General features: G+C 39.0%; 1 protein-coding gene across 1 annotated transcript in view; it reads left to right on the forward strand.

The window, feature by feature from the left end:
• The window catches only part of G6PD4 (glucose-6-phosphate dehydrogenase 4), a 28126-nt gene extending 6493 nt beyond the window's left edge, over positions 1-21633 (forward strand). Inside the window, exons 5-12 of the mRNA XM_010278209.3 lie at positions 5962-6076; positions 6222-6427; positions 6587-6695; positions 6879-6919; positions 7108-7228; positions 7311-7513; positions 20901-21101; positions 21203-21633. Coding sequence (XP_010276511.1) covers positions 5962-6076; positions 6222-6427; positions 6587-6695; positions 6879-6919; positions 7108-7228; positions 7311-7513; positions 20901-21101; positions 21203-21440 — 1234 coding nt within the window. The 3' untranslated portion in view covers positions 21441-21633. The remainder of the gene's footprint in view (positions 1-5961; positions 6077-6221; positions 6428-6586; positions 6696-6878; positions 6920-7107; positions 7229-7310; positions 7514-20900; positions 21102-21202) is intronic.
• The last annotated feature ends 249 nt before the right edge of the window (positions 21634-21882 follow it).

The following is a 21882-nucleotide window of genomic DNA, read 5'->3' on the forward strand; positions in this document are numbered from 1 at the left end:
TGGGGATTGTTTTGGCAGGGGCAGGGATGGGCCATGGGGATGGGGATTAATAGGGACCCCCGACCGGGGTTAGGGTCGGGGATGGGGAATGAAGTCCTCGCTCCACCCCGACCCTGATTATATGTATATATTAAATATTATTCATATTATATATTATTCTAAATATAGATGATATTATTTATATTATATAAAATATTAGTTATATTTTAAAATTTACCTTTATTTTAAGTAAACTTAGTTTTCAAAAAAATACTGTTAACTAAAAAATTTTGGGGATTTGGGTCCCTACAGGGAACACGTCTCCATCGGGGATTGGGGATGGAGAACAACTTTTATTCTTGGTGGGGATCAGGGTCAGGGACGGGGATTTATTCCAAAATTGGGGTTGGGGACGGGGAATATGATCCTTGCCTCGAACCTGCCTTGTTGTCGTTCCTATATTGAATTAGACTACCACTAAGGGTTTTGGGGTTATGACTGTTTCTGACAATTGTCTAGCTTTACCCTTACCGTTAGCATCCGTTAATATTTCGTCAAAGCTTGTACACATGTGACACCACGTGACGTTTAAAATTTTTTAAAACCCAATGTTACCCTCATCTCTTTCCTCTCAACCCGACACCCCCTTCCTCTTTCGACCTCTCTCTCTCTTCCCTCTATCTTCCTCCAACCGTCTCTGTTGAGCTCCCGAGCTAACAAAGAGAGATTCCTCTCTGTCAACACCAGATCGGTTCCAAATCAACATTCTTATCAAGATCAACCCTCTATTGAGCTGCTGAGCTAACAAAGACGATGAATAGTTAAACCGTCGCCACTCTGTTGAGATCCTGAGCTAACAAAGATGACGACCCACTAGAATCCTCTGCTCTCGTCACTCTGTTCTTCGTCAAAGACAATGAAAAGTTAAACTCTCGTGAAGTCCTCGCCTTTACTGCCTTTTGTCTCTTATTCGTTGAAGTATACAAAGACCGACAAGGAAGGAAATGGTTAAACTCGGCCTCAAAGGCTCTTAGAGCTTTGCAAATCGTTAAAGGCAGATGAACCCATCTCTGTTTCCTGTGCTGTAGGCAATCCTGATGTGGTTGCGGATGAATCCCGTCCTGGGTTGGGTCTATTCTTCTGAAACTCTTGTTCTGGCATTGTTCTCATCTTCTTCCTCTATTTCTTCGTCTTGACACGAACCTGGCCAATGCAGGTGATTTTTGGGGACGAGGGATTGGGAGTGTCGAATGTAGAACCTCAGACCGTGCTTAAGATGAGATTTGGTTCTCATCTTCTTCCCTCAAGAATGGAACGACTCAGTCTCCGGCTGAGTCCTTGCCGTTGCACATCAGTTGATGTTGGTCGTCAGTGGTCTCGTATTGGCTAGGGTTCGCATGAGAGAAGGTTGGAGAGGAGTTTGAATGAGAGGGAAAAGTCCAACCCGGGTGGGAGCAGCTGGGCGTTTAAAGGATTGGGTGAAGAGTATCAGCAACAGAGGAGAAGGGTTCCTTGCAGATCGAAGTGGTGAGAAATTAACACCCACCTATCGAAAGAAATCATCATCGACGGTGAGTACCTACATTGAAGTGGCAAACGATGGGCTAGATCTCAAATCTGGGTTCCTTGCAGATTTGAGATCTCCAACCTTTCTCACCGTCACACCTTCATTCAGAAATTGCAGCGACAAGCGTTGTGGGCGAAGGTGATTGTGCTCCTCTCTATTCTTGGGCGCTCTATTGATCTTTGTCTCAAGCAAAAGGCTTTCACAACAATCTAAGGTTAACCCAGTAGAGACTGGCGGCAACTGATGTTGTAGTGTTTCCTTCGAATAGAGATCGGCGGCAGCTGCAACGAGCAGAGATCGGTGGCCATCGGCGGCCACTCATCCAAGTGAACCCGGACGTATAGGTTAAAACGAGGGATAAAAAAGTAATTTTGCTGATCAGTCGAATGTTTGAGTTAAAGGGTAAAATGAACATTTTAAACTTTTTGTCCATGTTTAACAATATTGATAAGACTTAGACAATTGTCAGAAATAGTAGGGGTAGTGTTAGTCAATTTTCAAACAGTAAGGGTACATTTAGTTAATTAGCTAAATGATAAGGGTAGTTTAAGAAATTTACCCTATATTTTATCAATAAATGATGTATAAATATGTTTTGGATATGTTATATGTATTTTTATATTTAATTTGTATTTTTTAACTTAGTTTTTGATTTGTTATTTATAAAAAATATTAAAAATTGCAATTTGAGGCCAAAAAAGGGTTTTTTTAGCGAAAATGGTGGGCAAGGCTCTTACGACTCCTTGGGAGGCATAGATCTTGAAAAGTTACCCAAAATAAAAAAAATCACCCCAATCGGACATCGGAGTGCAAAGTTATGGGCTTCGAAGGTTTGCATACATTGAATGTGCAACCCACGACCCGGTGACCGGGTCAAACGGTTCAACAGTTGAACCGATCAGGTCGAATAGTTCTTGACCAAGTCAATGGTTTTTGACCGTCTGACGGGTCTTGACTGAATTGGACTCGGAATCTTGGCCTGGTGACAGTTCGAACGGTTTGACCAACTGTGCCAACGACGGGTTGAAAACACTACAAATAAGTGGAATTTGAATGAGAGTAAATTTCTCTCTTTCTCTCTCTCTCTCCCCTAACAAACTTCTGAGAGGATGATGGCTCTTGGCATTCAAACTGTTGGAGTGCAAACAATTGGTGGGGCTTACTCATGATTGGTTGTTTCTATAATATGACGAGGAACAAAAATAGAAATTTCAAAAAAGGAGAAAAAAGCACTACCCTTTTACACCCCCACACACTAAAAGAGCCCTCTGTATCCAGCCCAAACATTTTTTTGGGTAGCTATTTATGATATTTTTATTAACTATTAAACTTTTATTTATTTGCGGGCTAGGCTAGGCCCATGCTGGACTTGATGTATTAGGACCAGGCTTGGCCCTGATATTTGTGGGCTTGATGTGGACCTAGGCCCGAGCCGAGCTGAAATAATTGTCCCTAAGTGAAGTGCATTTGGTTTATTATTCATTTTTAAAGTACGTTGAGGTTTTAGACAAATCGTGTAGTTTATAGTCGTAGTTTTTGATTATTTATTGCTTACATAGGAAGTGGGGACCACAATACTCTTGTTGGGTCCTTTTTGGGCAGTTATTTTTATTGTTTTATGCTGTTTTATGTGTTAGCCGCCCTATAAGGGCATATTTGTCTTTGTTCTCTTTATTATTTCAGACTATAAATAATAGTGAAGAGGGCGGCCTGTATTATTGCTCTCTTTTCTCTCTCAAATCTCTTCTCTTCCTTTTCTCCTTTCTTCTCTTCTTCTTTACAAATTATTCTTTTCTTTTACAGATTTTTATTTCAGCACCTTTCTATTTGGTATCAGAGCAATGTTAGGGTTTCTTGAAGTTTATTCATGCAGTCCTAGATCAGCCGATTGCATGAGGAGATAAAGGGCTGATCGATCTACTTCAAATTGCCCAGTTCTTGGTTTTTTTGGTGTGATCTAGTCATTAGGAGGGTGATCTATGTTTTGGCATCAAAATCAGGAAGAACTGGAGTGTGGGAAAGAGTCTTAGTCAAGTTGGACTCTTTAATTTTGATTTGATCTTGGGCGCTCAGGTATTGTTGGACTTCTCTAGGTATTCTATAAGGGGTGGTTAGGCTTCTGGAATTTTCTGGCCCTTTTGGAGTGGCTGATTCACTTTTCTCTCCGGTGGGAGATAGTGGGAGGAGAGAGATTTCTCTTCTAATAGGGTTTTCTCCTTCCGGAAAGGTCTGTTACTTTTGTGTGTGAGATCGGTGGTTGCAAAAGGGTATACACAAACCTATGGTATTGATTACCTGGAGACTTTTGCACCAGTTGCTAAGATGAGCTAAGTTTGGATTCTCTTGTCCTTAGCAGTTACTTATTCATGGCCTCTATTCCTACTTGATGTTAAAAATGCTTTCCTTAATGGTGATCTGCAAGAGGAGGTATATATGGATACTCCAGCTGGTTTTTATGAGAATGTTGGTAAGGGAAAAGTTTGCATATTGAAGAAATCACTATATGGCTTGAAACAGTCACCTAGAGTATGGTTTGGAGCACTTATCCGTTTTGGGTACACATAGACTCAATCCAATCATACTTTCTTTGTTAAAAGGAGAGAGGCACTCTTGTTAGTATTGGTTGTATATGTAGGTGATATAGTTGTTACAGGAAATGATCTGAAGGAGATTGATGCACTCAAGAAGTCACTACAGCAAGAGTTTGAGATCAAGGATCTAGGTGAACTGAAATGCTTTTTGAGGATTGAGGTTGCAAGATCCAAGTATGGGATTTTCATCTCTCAGAGAAAATATGTGTTGGACTTACTACAGGAGACTAGGAAGCTAGGAACTAAACCAACTGATACTCCTGTTGACCCAAATCATAGAATTAATGCTTTGGATGGTGAGTTGGTTAAGAATGTGGGAAGATATCATAGGATGGTAGGCTGGCTACTACATTTATGTATGACACATCTAGATATCTCCTATGCTATTAGTGTTGTGAGTCAATATATGCATGCTCTTCAGGTTCAGCATTGGGAAGCCATTGAGAGGATACTTGCATACTTGAAGAAGCATCTTGGCAGAGGGATTTTTTTCTCAGACCATGAAAATTTAAAGCTGGAGTCCTACACAAATGCAGATTGGGCAGGTTGCTTAGATGACGGGAGATCTACATCAGGGGTATACACCTTTATGGGAGGAAACTTGGTCTCATGGAAGAGTAAAAAACAGTCAGTTATGACTAGATCAAGTGTAGAGGCTGAATATAGATCTATGGCTCATGGTGTTTCAGAAATACTTAGGGTGAGATCTTTACTGAGTGAGATTGGAATAAAAACTGAGGAGCCCATGATGTTATATTGTGACAACCAAGCTGCAATCAATATTGCCCACAATCCAATTCACCATGATAGGACTAAACACATTGAGGTTGATAGGCACTTTATAAGAGAAAGGGTGACAACTGGAGAAGTCTGCTTGCCTTATGTCTCCTTTGAACTACAATTGGCTGATGTCATCACCAAAGGGGTTGCAAAGAATAAGCTTGAATACAATCTACGCAAGTTGGGAATGTGTGACATTTACTCCCAACTTGAGGGGGAGTGTTGAGGTTTTAGACAAATCATGTAGTCTATAGTGGTAGTTTTTGATTATTTATTGTTTAAATAGGAATGGGGACCACAACGCTCTTGTTGGGTCCTTTTTGAGCAGTTATTTTAATTGTTTTATGCTATTTTATGTGTTAGCTGCCCTATAAGGGCATATTTGTCTTTGTACTCTTTATTATTTCAAACTATAAATAATAGTGAAGAGGGTGGCCAGCATTATTGCTCTCTTTTCTCTCTCAAATCTCTTCTCTTCCTTTTCTCCATTCTTCTCTTCTTCAAGAAATATTCTTTTCTTTTACAAATTTTTATTTCAACACCTTTCTACTAAAAAGGAAAAAAGTTGCCAATGAATCTTAAGCAATTTAATGGAGTGATTGAGAGGAGAGATAATTAGTGGAGTGAGTTATTAGAAGAGAGTTAATGACATGATTAATGAGGAGAGATAATCAAAGGAGTTAATGAGAAAGAAAAGGAGAGTTAATGAGGTGAGATGAAAGTCCAAAAGTTAATTGGCTACTTGAGTTATTTTGTTCAATTTTAAAAATAAAAAATTCAAAAAAACCATAAAATAGAGAAGGGGTGGGGAAGAAATAAGAAGCGTTCTGACATATCCTGCTTTGTTTATCTATCTATCTAATCCCTCCATTGTAAACATCAAAGGCATAGGACTAGTATATTTGGGAAGTGATATGTGTTGTGTATGGTTAGTCATATGGTGAATATGTTTTGAACTTGGTATTCTGCAATTGTTTCATTTCAACATGATCAAGAAACCAGAAGAGGGAATTTTCACCAAGGCTCTGAAATTTTACTCTGCAGAGAAAACTGCGATGACAAATTGGATGCTTTTCTCAGTAGAACATACTACCTTAATGGAGGTTTTGACAACAGGGATGGCATGTCAAGGCTCAACAAGCTAATGGAAACAACTGAGGTAAAGTTAGTGAAACCTAGACTACTAGGTAGTTTTGAGTCTTCTTTAATTTATTCCACATATATAAAGGTTTGTATTTTTCAGTTCAATTTCTATTTGTTGCCTGGCTTTGGTGACTTATTCTTTAATAGTTCAATGACCTCAGGGTGAATCTGGAACAAACAGAATATTTTACCTTTCTGTGCCACAAGAAGCACTTCTTGATGTTTCACTGTCTCTTGCTGATAATGCACAAACCAAAAGGGGCTGGAATCGGATCATAATTGAAAAACCATTTGGTTTTGATGCATCCTCTTCTTATCAGTTGACACGGTCTCTCCTTTCAAAATTCGAGGAAAAGCAAATCTATAGGTGCTTATGCATAACATCTCTGTGCAATTTCAATTTTCTTAACAACTTTCAAAGTGCATCTCGTACATGCTAATTTATTTCACTTATACCTCACCTTAAGAATTGAGCAGGTGCCTTAGTATTTGGTTTAATTTATTCTTTTTCCTTTCCCCTTTGCAGGATAGATCATCTTCTTGGGAAAAATTTGATTGAAAATCTCACTGTTTTAAGGTTCTCTAATCTTGTTTTTGAGCCACTCTGGAGCAGAACTTACATACGTAACGTGCAGGTATCACTTTTCTTTTTCTGTTTACCAATGAATTAGACCCAAGTTGGTTCTAATAAGCAACTTTATGATTTCCATTCTTTGTTACAGCTATCAATAAAAAAGCATCTTTATGATTTCCATTCTTTTTTACAACTATCAATAAAAAAGCATCTTTAATGATACTTTTTGTATGACTTGATAAAGGTCATTTTATCAGAAGACTGGGGTATGGAAAAGCAAGGAAGGTGAATACAAGTTATACTTTCTCAAAAGATCCTTTGGATATTGTTCTTCCCTGTTTTTGAATACAACTTATCTTTTCTAAAAAAGGCGCTTTTTTATGAATCAAGTAGCTCGTTCTACTCGATGTTGAAATCAATCAATCCATGATGTTGGTTTCATTTATCTTGTTTGTCACATGTTTTCTTCTTAGATACTTTGATGGGTATGGCATTATCCGGGACATAGTCCACAGTCATATATTGCAAACAATAGCATTGTTTGCCATGGAGCCACCCATAAGTCTGGATGGTGAAGATATTCGAAATGAAAAGGTAAGTTAGTCTCTCTGGAAGGTGTGTGCATTTCATAATTTGTTGCAGTTCCTTCAGAAGATTGATATGAAGCTTCTTCCAGGTCAAGGTTCTGAGATCAATCCGGAAATTGGAACTTGGTGATGTTGTTCTTGGCCAATATAAGGCTAGTTCTGTAGACAAGGTTGATGTTTATCTGAACACCTTGACACCCACATTCTTTGCTGCTGCCCTGTACATTGATAATGCTCGCTGGGATGGTGTACCCTTTTTGATCAAAGCCGGCATGGGGCTAATTAAACACAGGTAGGGTGCGTTGTTTTTGTATAATGGCAGACCAATTTATACTTATAGCTTGCTGACTCCTGAGTTCACTCCACCCGAAGCCCTAAGAATGGGCCGACTGTCTGGGTCATGGTGGTGACTATTTTTTTTTTAATGTATGACTCCAAAGCAGTGATTCCAGTGACTCCATGGCCTCTTCACCAAGTTAATTTCCATTGTTTCCTGGCTGTAACCTATTACTGTTTAGATCTACACTATTTTAAAATGCAAAATTGGTGATCTGAGTGTCTAAAATCTAATAAATAATAGAAATATTTCATTTAGCATACTTACATTTTCATATAACTCAATAATATAATAATAAATTATTATCTCAATAGGTTAATCATGAAAGCTCTCTAGGCAACTCTACCTGTTTTTGCCATAGGGAGAATAATAAATAGGCAGTAGATTCATTACTTGCTCTACAAACTACAAAGATGGCATATGTGAGGGGAAAGACACCAGCTAGGTCTCCTCTTTTGCAGAACCTCATAAGAGTTGATTTTCTGGTGTTAAAAGTTAAAACCTCTCAATAGAATTCTTTAACTCTAGGTGGTGTTTGATCTCTCCAAATGGCCTTTATTGGGAAAATCAAAGGTAAAGGTAGAAAGATAGAAGGGAATGGTAAAAAAAGAGGCACAAGAGATTGAAGAAGGTAGAAAGATGGAGTTCAAGCTCTAAACTCTTTAATCCAGAATAGAAGTGTCAAGGATACACCCCCAGAGATTGAAGAAGGTCTAGCAGACTTAATTCTCTTCTGCAACCAAAACCCCAAGATAACACAAACTCAGAGATGGAAACACACCGGGAAATTAGTTTATTCTTATAAGAGGAATAAGAGGAAATAGCATAGAGGGCAGGGTACTGATCTTTCAAGTGAGACACACCCCACAGTAGAACTTCCCAAAATTTAATTTGTTCCCTGTAAAACCTCATGTGGACTAAGAAAGAGGGGTACAAAACACTCATAGATTTCCAAGGAGAAGCAAATCTTTCAAGTGAGACACACCCCACAGTAGAACTTCCCAAAATTTAATTTGTTCCCTGTAAAACCTCATGTGGACTAAGAAAGAGGGGTACAAAACACTCATAGATTTCCAAGGAGAAGCAAGAGTGGATTGAGTAGATGAGTCAGCGTCCCATCCATCAGATTCCAAACCATGAATGCTTCTAATAATAGATTGCCATAGTTTGTAATTTTGTTTATGTCCAAAGAAAACCTCCATAGCCATTTCCCAACAAGGAAATATTTCTAGAGACTAACTTCCCCATCCTAATCCACCATCCTCCTTATTCTTTACACACTATTTCCCATTTTATCAAATGATCCTTTTGAGTCATTGGGTTCCCATAGGAAGTTACTCATCATTCCCTTCAACCTTTTCGCAACTTTCACTGGGATGTTGAAAATGGCCTGTCATAGAATTACCAATTAATTTGATAGAAAAATACCTAACTCTTGCACTTCTTTTGTCAAGTCCTTGGACTGTATTTGCTTAGTAAGGTTAGGAAGGAATCAGGTTCTTGCTTAATTTTGATAAAGATTAGTTAGGTTAGGAAGAATCTTGAGGTGAGTTTATTAAGTCCTTGGTTATGACCCAAGGGTGAATTTAGGATGGAATTAACTAGAATATGGTTTATGGATAATTTTGAGACTAAAGATAGAGATCAGTTAGGTAGGAAGAGTATTGAGGTGTAATTACAACTTTTGCAACTTTGTCCCAAAACAACGAAAAACTTTGAAATGAGGAAAATAGGTCCAGGCTTGGATTTTTTAAATAAAAATTTGTAGGCAGGTAGATGCTAGAAAGAGTGGGGAGAAAGTTGGAAAAGTTAATGAGGGATTTCATGTGGGAGCCAGGTGAGGAGAAGAGGGATCATAGAGTTAGATGGGAATTTGTAAGTAGAAGCAAAAAATATGGGGGTCTAGGTTTAGGAAATTTGCATAAAAGAAACATGGCTTTGTTGGGCAAATGGCTTTGGAGACTACCCGGTGGACAGAGATAAACTACGGGCAAAGGTAGTTGTAAGTATTCATGGGCTTGCAACGGATGGCTGGGATGCAATAGTTGATGTTTGTCTGAACCCCCTCAAGTCAGATGAAATGATCTGGTTCCTGTTGCCTAAAGGCTCCTTTTCAGTTGCTTCCTTTTTTAAAATCCTTTATTTGTCCTCTATCTCTTTACCCTTTCCTGTTAAGGAAGTTTGGACTAAGCCTATTCCCCCAAAGGTCTGTTTTTTGCTAGGAAGTGTTCTTTGGGAAGGTTAATACTTTGGACAAGGTGCAGAAGAAAAGGCCTTACTTGTACTTGTCCCCAAATTGGTGTTCCCTTTGCAAATCCAACGACGAGGATTCCTTCCACTTGTTTTTATCTTGCCTTGTGGCTACAACTATCTGGTCTTGGGTTTTTGCCCCTTTCGGTTGCAGGTGGTTGCTGCCAGCGGAAGTCTCTCAATTGTTTGAAGCCTCAGTCCTTGGTAGGCAATCAAAAAGAGGAAGGCTGATGTGGAGGTGTATTAGAGTAGCTTCATTATGGAGGAGAGGAACACTAGAATCTTCCATAATTAGGAGAGAAGCATTTCTGAATTGAAGGATTGCATATTGATAAAGGCAATACATTGGTTGAGAGCAACAGACTTATCCCAACTCTATTCCTTTGATTTCTGGAGGAACTGGTCAACAGTGGCTAGCACTTCATCCTCAAAATAGGTTTATGTGACAATTTGGGTTTCCCTTGCTGAGGATTTTGTTAAACTTAACTTTGACGGAAGCAGCCAAGGTAACCCTGGCCCCTCTGGCATAGGAGTCGTCTTGAGGGACAAGGACAGTAGTGTTTTAGCATTATTTCCAGTTTATTTGCACTAGTAGATAGAAAGTTATTGTGTTTCTTGATGCACAAGACAAGGAATGGCATTTTTGTAATTATGGTGAACAGTATTCCGGGCCACACATGTCACTCTATAAATAGATGTATGTAGAGGCTGATTTATGTCTCTTACATCTTTCCTTTTTTGGCCCTTGGGACCACCTTTTTATGTTGTAACTTATGTACGATATCTTTTGTTTTATTATTTCTTGTAAGACAAGGACATAACTGTCCTTTCCATAACATTGTATTATCTCATATATAAGTTAAATATTTCTGGGCGTGTGGTTCAAGACAGAACACACCCTTTTCACTCTCAACTTTTTCTCCCCTGTTTTGATCCAAGTTGACATGGTATCAGAGCAGGTTTTTCAACCTGTCCTTGATTGACATCCTTTTAGATCTGTGAGATGGACCCATCTTCTTCAGTTTTGGATTTCGTATGTTGCTGTACTGATCTGCACATCTCTACTGCTATTTCTCTGGAAGCTCGCCATCGGAAATAGGTTTTCTTCATTTTCTCTCAATCGGCTACTCCAATAACTATGAAACTTCAGATCTGAAGTCGCCCAGGTCAGATCTATATAGATCTATAATTTTTTTTTTGGTTCAGATTCCTTTTGAAGAGTGTTTTGCCCCTCTTCTTATTCGATAGTCCAGAAAACTTACCTTTTTTGGACTGTTACCAGTTCGAGAACTCTGTGTGACTGGTTTCTTTATTGGATTTTGATTCCTCTCTGTGACGTGTGGTTGGGCACACTTATTCCGTTGAGTTTTGGACTTTCTTGAACCTTCTACTACTCTATTTTCTCAATTTTCCTTGCTTTGCTGAAATGGCCATGGAGAAAAGAGATATTCTACCAATAAAGTTCAATGGAAGAAACTATGCTTTCTGGAAATTCCATTTCCAGTTCTATGTTGAAGGAAATGGATTATGGGGATTCATGGATGGTTCCACAAAACAACCAGATGAGTCTGATTCTAAGGGGCTGAAACAGTGGAAGATCGACAATGCCAAAGTGGTGTCTTGGCTTCTCAGATCTGTTGAAACTGAGATTGCTATTCCAATGAGAAGTTATCGAACTGCTAGTGAGATGTTCACCTAGATGGAAAAGGTGTATCAACAATCCAACATCTCGCGTCAGTATCAGATAGAGACAGAGATATTTTCTTACTGTCAAGGTAAGAAGAAAATACAAGAGTACTATGCTGGTTTTGTGAACTTGTGGACGGAGTATGAATTAGTTCATATTGGGTGAAAACACCTCTGCTTGCTGCATCAAAAATCTGAAAGAACACTTTGATAGGAGGAAAATCATGCATTTTTTGATGCTTTTGAGACCTGAATATGAAATTGTAAGAGATCCAACATTCTTAGTAGGGGCACTCCTCCCACACTTGACACAGTTTTGGGGGAGCTTCTCAAGGAGGAAACTAGACTCATTACTCAATCACCTTGAGGTCGAAATCTGATTTAGGAACAAACAGCCTTTTTGATGAATAAATCCAAGCCCAAGAAGGACTTGTCTCGTGTACGGTGCTATGAATGCAAGGAATATGGACATGTTGTTTCACATTGCCGGAAGAAAAATTTCTGCACCTACTACAAATAGCATGGACATATTATTCTTGAATGGTTCAAGCTCTAAGAAGAATCAACACAAGGCTTTCCAGGCAACCACTGAAGGTACAGACACAGGAAGTACAACTTCAGCTGGAATGGATGAAAATTCTGGGACTCTTACAGAAGAAGAATGTGGCAGCTAGTATCCTCATCTATTTCCTCTGCATTTTCAGCCATCGGTCTTTCGGGTGAGTCATCCTATCATGGTTCCTCTCCTATCCACTTATGGATCATTGATTCCGGGGCCTCTAACCATATGACGGGGGTTCACATTGGTGACTGGTCAGTTTGTTAAACCCAAATCCTTGAATAAACACATTATTACTACTAATGGAGAGAAACTAGATATTGTTGGTTGCAATGATTTGTCCTTAACCACATCTGTTAATTCTTGTTTTCATCTACCTAAAACTTTCTTTGTTCCTAAACTTACAACTAATTTGATCTCAGTCAGTCAGCTAGTTGAGGATGGTAACATTGTTTCCTTTTCCCATGATGGCTGTTTGATACAGGACCAGCGCACTGGGACGGTGAAAGGGAGGAGGTGTAGACTGGGTCAGCTATTGCCTTGGAATTTGAAAAGACACCGGGGCATTCATCCATATCCTGTTTACTTACTACCACTCCTAGTATTGAGGTTATTTGCAGAAATAATGTATGGCACTTGTGGCATAAGCGTCTTAGGCACCCCTAAAGCAAAATTGCAAATAAACTTGAATCTTTGTTTCGTAATGGTTATTTTTCTTCTAAAGCTACTTCTTTTAATAATGTTGATAGGCTTGCATTTCCTGTTGCTTGAGTAAGAGTCATGTTTTACCCTTTCCTTCAGTTGTTGAACATGCTTCTGTTCCTTTTAGAATAATACATAGTGATGTTTGGCCATCTTCAGTTGTTTCCAGATTGGGATTTAAATATTTTGTTACATTTGTTGATGACTGCACTTGCTTTACATGGATATATTTCTCGAGAAACAAATTTGAAGTTTTTTCTACCTTTAAATCCTTCCTAGCAAAAATCAAAAACCAATTTTGATGCAAACATTGGGGTTTTCCATTCAGACTCGGGGGGTGAATACCTTGATGGAGATTTTCAAATTTTCTTGAGAGAATGGAATACGATCCCAGAGATCTTGTCCTGGCACTCCACAACAAAACGGAGTGGCAGAGCGCAAGAACAGACATATCCTGAGCATAGTTCAAACTCTTCTTCATGATTCCCATGCTCCTACTTCATTTTGGGTGGAGGCAACCAGCATTGCCGTGTAATTTATTAACATTCTTCCATCATCTGTCTTGCATAATACATCTCCTTTTCAAAGTTTGTTTCACCGTTCACCTGATTTTTTTGTTCTTCATGTCTTTGGTTGTGTCTGTTTTGTTCATCTTCCTCCACATGAACGCACAAAACTGACTCCCCAATCAGCAATGTGTGCTTTTGTGGGATATAGCCTTGATCATAAGGGCTTCCTTTGCTATGATCCGAAGTCTCATTGAGTTCGTGTATCCCGCAATGTCATCTTCCTTGAGAACATGTCCTTTTTTGCTCACATTGTTAAGTTGCCTGCTATTTCCATTTCGGTACTGCATTCTTTTGACTCTGCAAGTTCTTTAGATTCATCTTCCATTCCAAAGTTGCTTCGTGTCTATTTCCGAAAGAGGCTAGCTGCTCCAGCTCCTATCGCCTTGCCCCCTTCATCACTAGAAGCTGATCCATCATCTCTAGCCACCGAGTTCTCATCATTCTCTTGATCTTGTAAGTACACCTGCACCTATCAGTGATCCTCAACCATCCTCTAATCCTCCTTTATGTCACTCTTCTTGAATTTCTCGTCCTCCTAACCGCTTTGGTTTTCCTTCAAACCATAGCTCCTTCTCTGCTGTTTTGTCTGCCACTGATATTCCCACGTCATACCGGAAGGCCATGGCTATCCCGCATTGGAAAGAAGCTATGGATATTGAGCTCCAAGCTCTTATGGATAATGATACTTGGGATATGGTTCCAGCTTCTCCAAATGCCTCTGTTATTGGAAGCAAGTGGGTGTATTCAATGAAACTCAATTCCGATGGGAGTCTTGATAGATACAAGGCACGTTTGGTGGCACAAGGGTACAAGCAGGAGTACGAGATAGATTATGATGAGACATTTGCCCCTGTTGCTAAGATGACCATCGTCCGTCTGTTGTTGGCCATATATGCAATTAAACGCTGGGAAATTCATCAGATGGATGTCAAAAATGCTTTCTTGCACGTGGACCTCAAGGAAACTGTTTATATGAAGCCTCCACCGGGATACTATGACAATTCCTCCTCGGTATGTTGACTCAAAAAGTTCTTGTATGGTCTTAAACAAGCCCCTAGGGCTTGGTTTGAGAAATTTCGTTCAGTGATCACAATGCAGGATTCACATAGAGCTCTTCAGATTATTCATTGTTCATATTGAGGAGTCCCTAAGGAATTACATTACTACTCCTTTATGTGGATGAGATTCTTATTATCGGTGATGACAATCAAAGTATTTCTTCTCTGAAATAGCTACTCAGTCAGTCTTTCAAGATGAATGACCTTAGTCATCTCACTTATTTCTTGGGTTTAGAAGTTATTCACTCTCCCCGTGGGTATTTTGTTAATCAACACAAGTATGCGATGGACCTTGTGAAATATGCAAATTGAGTGATGACAAACAGGTTGGCACACCTCTTGAGATGAATCTGAAACTTTCGAAAGATGATGGGGACCTCCTAGCAGATGCCACTCTTTATCGACAACTTGTCGGTAGTCTAATCTACCTCACCATGACACGTCCAGATATCTCTTATGCGGTTCAAGTGGTAAGCCAGTTTGTTTCTTCTCCTCGAAAACTGCACATGATTGTAGTTCTTCGCATTATCAGATACATCCATGGAACACTTTCACATGGCATTTTCTTCCCTACATCTCCTTCGCTTAGCTTATCTACATATGCAGATGCTGATTGGGCAGGATGCCCAAACACTAGACGCTCCATTACTGGTTGGTGTGTCTTTCTTGGTGACTCTATTATATCCTGGAAGTGCAAGAAGCAACCGACTGTTTCCAAATCATTTACCGAGGCTGAGTATAGGGCCATGTCATCCGTCTGCAGTGAGATTATATGGCTGAGAGCCCTTCTTAATGATCTTGGCATCTCATTGTCATCCCCAATTCCTATTTATGCTGATAATGTGAGTGCTATCAAGATTGCATCCAACCCAGTCTTCCATGAGCACACCAAACATATAGAGGTTGACTGCCACTTCACTATAGATCGGTTTTCTGCTGGACACATATCTCTACCGCATGTGTCTTTTGCCCTTCATCTTGTTGACATATTCATGAAGGCTATGACTTGTGCTCGCCACCAGTTTCTAGTTGACAAACTGATGTTCGTACCTCAGCATCAGTTTGAGGGGGGGTGTGGAGACTGATCTATGTCTCTTACATCTTCTTTCCTTTTTTGTCCCTTGGGACCGCCCTTTTATGTTGTAACTTATGTACAATATTTTTTGTTTTATCATTTATTGTAGGACAAGGACATAACTTTTTTTTCCATAACATTGTATTATCTCATATATAAGTTAAATATTTCTGGGCGTGTGGTTCAAGACAGAACACACCCTTTTCACTCTCAACTTTTTCTCCTCTGTTTTGATCCAAGTTGACAATGTATTCTCTTCCTTTTGAAGTGAATGAATGAATGAATGGAGATTTCTTAAGAGCTCTCTTGCTGTATGGAGTGATTCCTACAAACCCTAGAGTGATTCTAGGACCCCTTGGAGTGATTCCTTGGGATTTCTCTCTCGTTTCTCTTTCTCCATCTCTATTCTTCCCTCTCTCTCTTACACTCTCTCTTGTTCTCTCATTTCTGTCTTGTGTTAGTTTGTTCCAGCCCTACTGCATCAGTTTTGGTATTAGAGCTAATGGTTAGTCACCATGTTCTCACACAGTGTCCGACTCTGTGGGCCTAGGATATCATTTAAACAATCTCATGGGTCTAGAATCAATGATGATAGGGTTTTTGAACCATATGAAGGGTCTATGGTTGATTTACTTGAGAAATTGGTGGAAGAAAGTAGATCTAGTAACATTGGCTATAGGAGTAAGTTTTTCAAGAATGTTGAAGAGAAAGGGAAGTGCCTAATTTCAAAGGAGATGAAGACAAACAAGCATTCTTTAATTGGATTACTATACTAGAAGAATACTTCGATTGGCATGATATGTCTAAAAAACAAAGATTTAGATTTGCACGCATGAAGCTTGCGGGTATTGCTAGAGTATGGTGGAAAGCTCTTGAGCAACGACTAGAAAATAGAGGTGAATATCCTATTACCACATGGGCAAAGATGAAGATGTATTTGCAAGAAAAGTACATTCCACAATACTTCCATGATGATCTATATGTTTTGTTGATTAATCTCAAGCAAGATATGCTATCTGTAGTTCAATATATGCATAAGTTTGATGAATTATATATTAGATGTGACATTACAGAAAGTGAAAGGCACAAGTCAGTTTGTTTTATGAATGGACTAAGGGATGATATCAAGAATGAATTGTCTACAATTCAGATTTATGACTTAGATCATGCCTTTGAATTAACTCTTAAGATAGAGAAGAAGCAGCTGATTACAACAAAGAATTTGAAGCCAATGAGAAGAAAGTACAAAGTTGAAGATAAAGAAGATGATTTCTTGCATGTCGATGCCCCTCCTAGAGATAAAGTTGTGAATGAAGAATTTCAACCTATAGAAATTGTAAACATTGAAGATCAAAAGAGTGCAGGCCAAGAGAAGATTAGAATGGTTGAAGAAGGAACTTCCAACACCCATGGTCAACTTGAGGTTAATGATCAAGAAGAGATAGAAGTGGGACAAGATGCAAATGTGTTGGTTGTAGTAGATGTTAGTAAGGAAGTAAGTCATGACTTTACCTTATAAGTTCAACTGGATCCAATTCAAGAATTACAAGTTGACATAGTACTAGTTTCACCAACATCAATAATGGTAGAACCTTAGAAGTTCAAGATTTTGCTGAATAACCAAGGGGAGCTGGACACATAGAGATAGAGATTTCTCAACTAGAGATTGAAGGAAAGTTCCAAATGCTGTAGTTGAGATTTTGGATATGAAAGTTCATAGTGATAACCAAGGGGACCACAAGATAGGCTGATTGGTGATGCAAATGGTCAAGAAGCTAATGTTATTGATTATTTAACAATGAAGGTTATGGAAGGCAGTATTTCAGACATACATTTCTTTCAATATCCATTTATAGCTTTGTGTGTGACATCTACTGTACAACCCAAGTATGTTGAAGTAGTTATGGGAATTACTACTCCTTTTGTCATTGAGGTACATCAACTTTTCATCCTCAAGTTCTTCAAAACTCGAGGACGAGTTTTTTTGAACCAAGGGAGAATAATGCAGGAGCTGAAGAATCAAATATGGAATTTTCTTAATTTTTTTGTATTTACAGTATGGGTATTTTCGTCATTTTAACTAGTCCTGTGTTGGCCCTGGGCTATAACATCTTGTTCCTCTAGCTTAGTAGTGATTGTCATTCAATTTTCAGTTTGTTTGCACTGGTAGATAGAAAGTTATTGTGTTTCTTGATGCACAAGACAAGGAATGGCATTTTTGTAATTATGGTGAACAGTATTCCAGGCCACACATGTCACTTTATAAATAGATGTATTTTCTTCCTTTTGAAGCGAATGAATGAAGATTTCTTAAGAGCTCTCTTGCTGTATGGAGTGATTCCTACAAACCCTAGAGTAATTCTAGGACCCCTTTGAGTGATTCCGTGGGATTTCTCTCTCTTTTCTCTTTCTCTACCCTTTCTACTCTCTCTTCCTCTCTCTTTCTGTCTTGTGTTACTTTGTTCCAGCCCTACTGCATCACCTTCCTTCCATGTATTAGGCATGATGTATGTTCTCGCAACTAGATTAAATTTTGCAAACATGTGTGGGTGGGGGATACTGCTTTGAAAGATCAAATCCCTTTGTACGTCCTCTCAAGATACAAAGACGAACCTGTCTCCACTTTTCTTGTTCCTTCTAGCTCTATTACTGGTTTTGATTGGGATTTGGGTTTTAGAAGGGGTATAAGGGATTCAGAACTTAACAATATCCTAGATTTGCTTCATTTACTTGGGAGGGTCTTCTTGGATCCTTCCAAACCTGATAGTTGGATTTGGACTCAATCCCCTATTGGTTCTTTTTGTGCTTTCTTTTTCAAGGTCTTAACCCAATCCTTTGATAGTGTAGGACAAGTTTTTCCTGTTAAGGAGGTATGGAATAGTCCTATTATCCTATCCCTCCCAGATAGGAGGTTTTTGTTGGGAAGTGTTCTTGGAAAGAATAAATACTTGCGACTTACTCCAAAAGAAAAGACCAAGTTGGTGCTTATCCCCACACTAGTGTATTCTTTGCAAGGCCAATGGAGAATCTCACTATCACTTATTAATATCCTGCCCATTTGTCTCATCCATTTGGGATTGGTTTTCTTCTTTGTTTGGGTGTAGATGGACCCCTCCACCAAATTTGCAAAGTTTGTTTGCCTCTACCTTCTTTAGTTGGCCTAAGAAGAGGGGAAGGTTGTTGTGGAGGTGTGTAAGAACTGCCTTAGTGTGGACTATTTGGGAAGAAAGGAATGCACGGATATTTTCTGATAAGGAAAGAAGTAGAGAAACCATTGTCGATCACTGTTGGGGCATTTCAATGGGCAAAATCCTCAGAGCTCTTGGTTGATTTTTCAACAAGTGACATCTTAAGAAATTGGAAGGAAGTTGCTAGTTCAGATCACCATAAGTATGTATCTAGTCTTGGTTGGTCTACTCCGCTTCATGGTTTCATAAAGCTGAACTTTGATGGGAGTAGTGCAAGGAATCCGGTTCCCTCTGGTATTGGTGGTGTTTTCAGGAATGAAGACGGCAACATTGTTGGTCTATTTTCTGGGTGTGAGGGGGATTCATTAAGGGCTGAGGTCTTGGCTATGGTGGAAGGAGTGCAAAGAGCAAAGGACATGAGCATCAGTAAATTGATTATAGAAGGTGATTCAAAGCTGGTGGTGGGATGGCTGCAAAAGGAAGAAGATGGACTATGGACTTATAGCAATGAGAGGAAGAAATTTAAATGGTTGACATGAGACATGGATGTGAGAGTTAGTTGGGTTAAGACTTAAGAGACAGCTAATGGTTTTGCTATGCCTTGGCAAAACAAGGGGTGGGAAGAAATCAATTGTTTTGGGATCAATTGTAATTCTGCTTTATTATTTTGAGGAGAGTTGGGAGATTTTAGCTCTCCTCCTTTGTAATTTTCCCTTACTGCCTTAATGAATTTGAAGTTATTGATAAAAAAAATTGTAGGCAGGTTTTGAATAAACTCTAAAGGATGGCTGCCTTTTTTTTTGAAAAGTGGTAAAGATAACTGTATTCCTAACAGTTGGATTCTAATTCTGATTCCAGACCCTTATTCCCACGAACCAAATAGACCCAAAAAATAATAGAGATCCAATTGTCAGTAAAATCATCAGCTGGAGTTCCCTCAAAAGGATGACTGACTTCGGTAGGGTGTGAAGTACATCACGCACAAAATGGACAAAAATTCTACTTTGGTGTGATAAAGAATAGGAGCAATTGGAGATGGTTTGGGACAAAAGGATGAAACTGTCTGGAATGGGAAAATTTCAGGATTTATTGAAAATGAAAGAAACTTAGCTAGATCAGTTCTAGTCCTTGAGAAATTTTGATAAAGGAACTTATGGGGCTATTGATGGCTCTAATGCTACTTGCACAATTAGGAGAACAGAGAAAACGGGGTACATAGAATCAATCACCACTATTAGTACAAGTTGTAAGAGCTCAAATAAGCACTGTTCATTCATTTCCTTCATTTATCATTTTCTAGACATAAAATTGATGGCTCAAATAAGCCATACCTTTTTTTTTATGTTTTTCATAGATATAGAGTTGCATTTGCAGCCGTGGCGAAAAATGTTTCCTATTTTTATTCTCTCAATTTGTCTTGCTACAGTTTTATTTTCTTAATTTTCTTTCAAAACAAATATTGCTTCATTACAGTTTGATCTGTTAACCAGTAAATTATTTGAATTGTTCAGTGATCTAAATGTTTAGGTCAATGGATTTTGACCAAGTCAATGGACTTTTATTAATTGACGGATTTGGTTTTAGACCAGACCATCTTGACATCTGGGTGATGGGTTGAAAACTTGGCTACTCCTAAACCTAAACTCTTAGCCAATTATGAAATTTTAAACAAAACTGATCTATGATTAGACAAGTCAACTCTCAGGGCAGACCTGTAAATAATATGTAAATCGGAAAAAATCCAATACTCTGGCTCCAAAATCAATCATTTGCCTATTTTGTTATCTTGTGAGAGTAGTTTGCATACAGGAACAATGATGTTCCCAATACACGGAGGTAGTGTTTTATGGGTAGGAGTGGGTAGTGTTCTTGTAGGCAGGTGATCTGGATTCTGGAGTCATACAATACAGCTTGTCACTTGAAGGGTCATGTAGGAAATATCTGGGGGCAGCCATGAACTATACCAAGACAACCATCTGATTGTGTTCCATGTAGTTTGCACAAAGCTCAACCCAAAAGGATTGTTTGGATGGTTCCATCATATATATACGTATGCATGTATGGTTCCATCATTGTGATGGAATGATCTTTGACATTCCAAATCTAGTGCACGGGGTGGGTCTTGACACTGCATTTGCAGCTTCTGATGGTCCTCTGAAAACACCAATTTACCATCCTAAATTCCAATAGCACAGATTTGGTATTTCCAGACTTCACCAGATTCAATTTTCTTACCTATATTTGTTCTCATGCAGAGTGGAGATTCGAATCCAGTTTCACCAAGTTCCAGGAAACCTCTATAGTGAACGCATTGGGCATAACATTGCACTTTCCACTAATGAACTGATTCTACGGGATGTTCCTGATGAAGCAATCCTTGTCAAAGTCAACAATAAGATCCCAGGTTTAAGCTTACAACTGGATGCTTCAGAACTGAATTTGCTATACAAGGACAAGTAAGTTCTTAACTTCTTGGTTGCCTTTGAATTCTTAAATTTATGTTCAAATCTTGACAATGATATTCTAATGCAATCATTACTCGATATATGCTTATTAGGTATAATGTGGATGTGCCCGACTCATATGAACATCTTCTTCTGGATGTCATTGATGGAGACAACCATTTATTTATGAGAAGTGACGAGCTTGCAGCTGTATGGAATATTCTGACTCCAGTTCTACGTGAGATAGATGAGAACAAGATAGCCCCAGAGCTCTATGAGTTTGGAGGCAGAGGCCCTGTAGGAGCTTACTATCTCGGAGCAAAACATGGTGTCAGATGGGCAGACGACTAGCAAATAACAATAGCCAGCCCCTCTCCATGAGCAGCAGATTTGTTGTATACTTGTATTCCTCACTATGTCTATTAATATTTTACTAGTAATGAATTGAAGTCAACAAAAGCCACTGATTAGACATGCTAATGTTGCACGGTGAATGTAAGGAATATTGTATAAGTATCTATTCAGTAGTCTTTGTTCCTGCCAAGTCCGAATTCAGATTCAATAGCCTGCCATTCCCCTTTTTCGTTCTGTCCAGGCGTTCACTCCCTCTTTGTCCCTGGACTAAATTCCCCTAGATGATGTTCAATTGAGGGGATTTTATTTTGCAATACCAAGCTGCTCCTTTTGAACCAAGGCAACTTTCACCTTTTGACATCATTTGGAATTTGCTTTGCTCTTCACTTGGCTTATTTGTATAGATGACAGACACTATGCTCATCAGTAAGGAGACTTG

This window comes from Nelumbo nucifera, chromosome 4 (genome assembly GCF_055504915.1).
Source record: "Nelumbo nucifera cultivar China Antique chromosome 4, China Antique-T2T, whole genome shotgun sequence".
Classification (NCBI taxonomy): domain Eukaryota; kingdom Viridiplantae; phylum Streptophyta; class Magnoliopsida; order Proteales; family Nelumbonaceae; genus Nelumbo; species Nelumbo nucifera.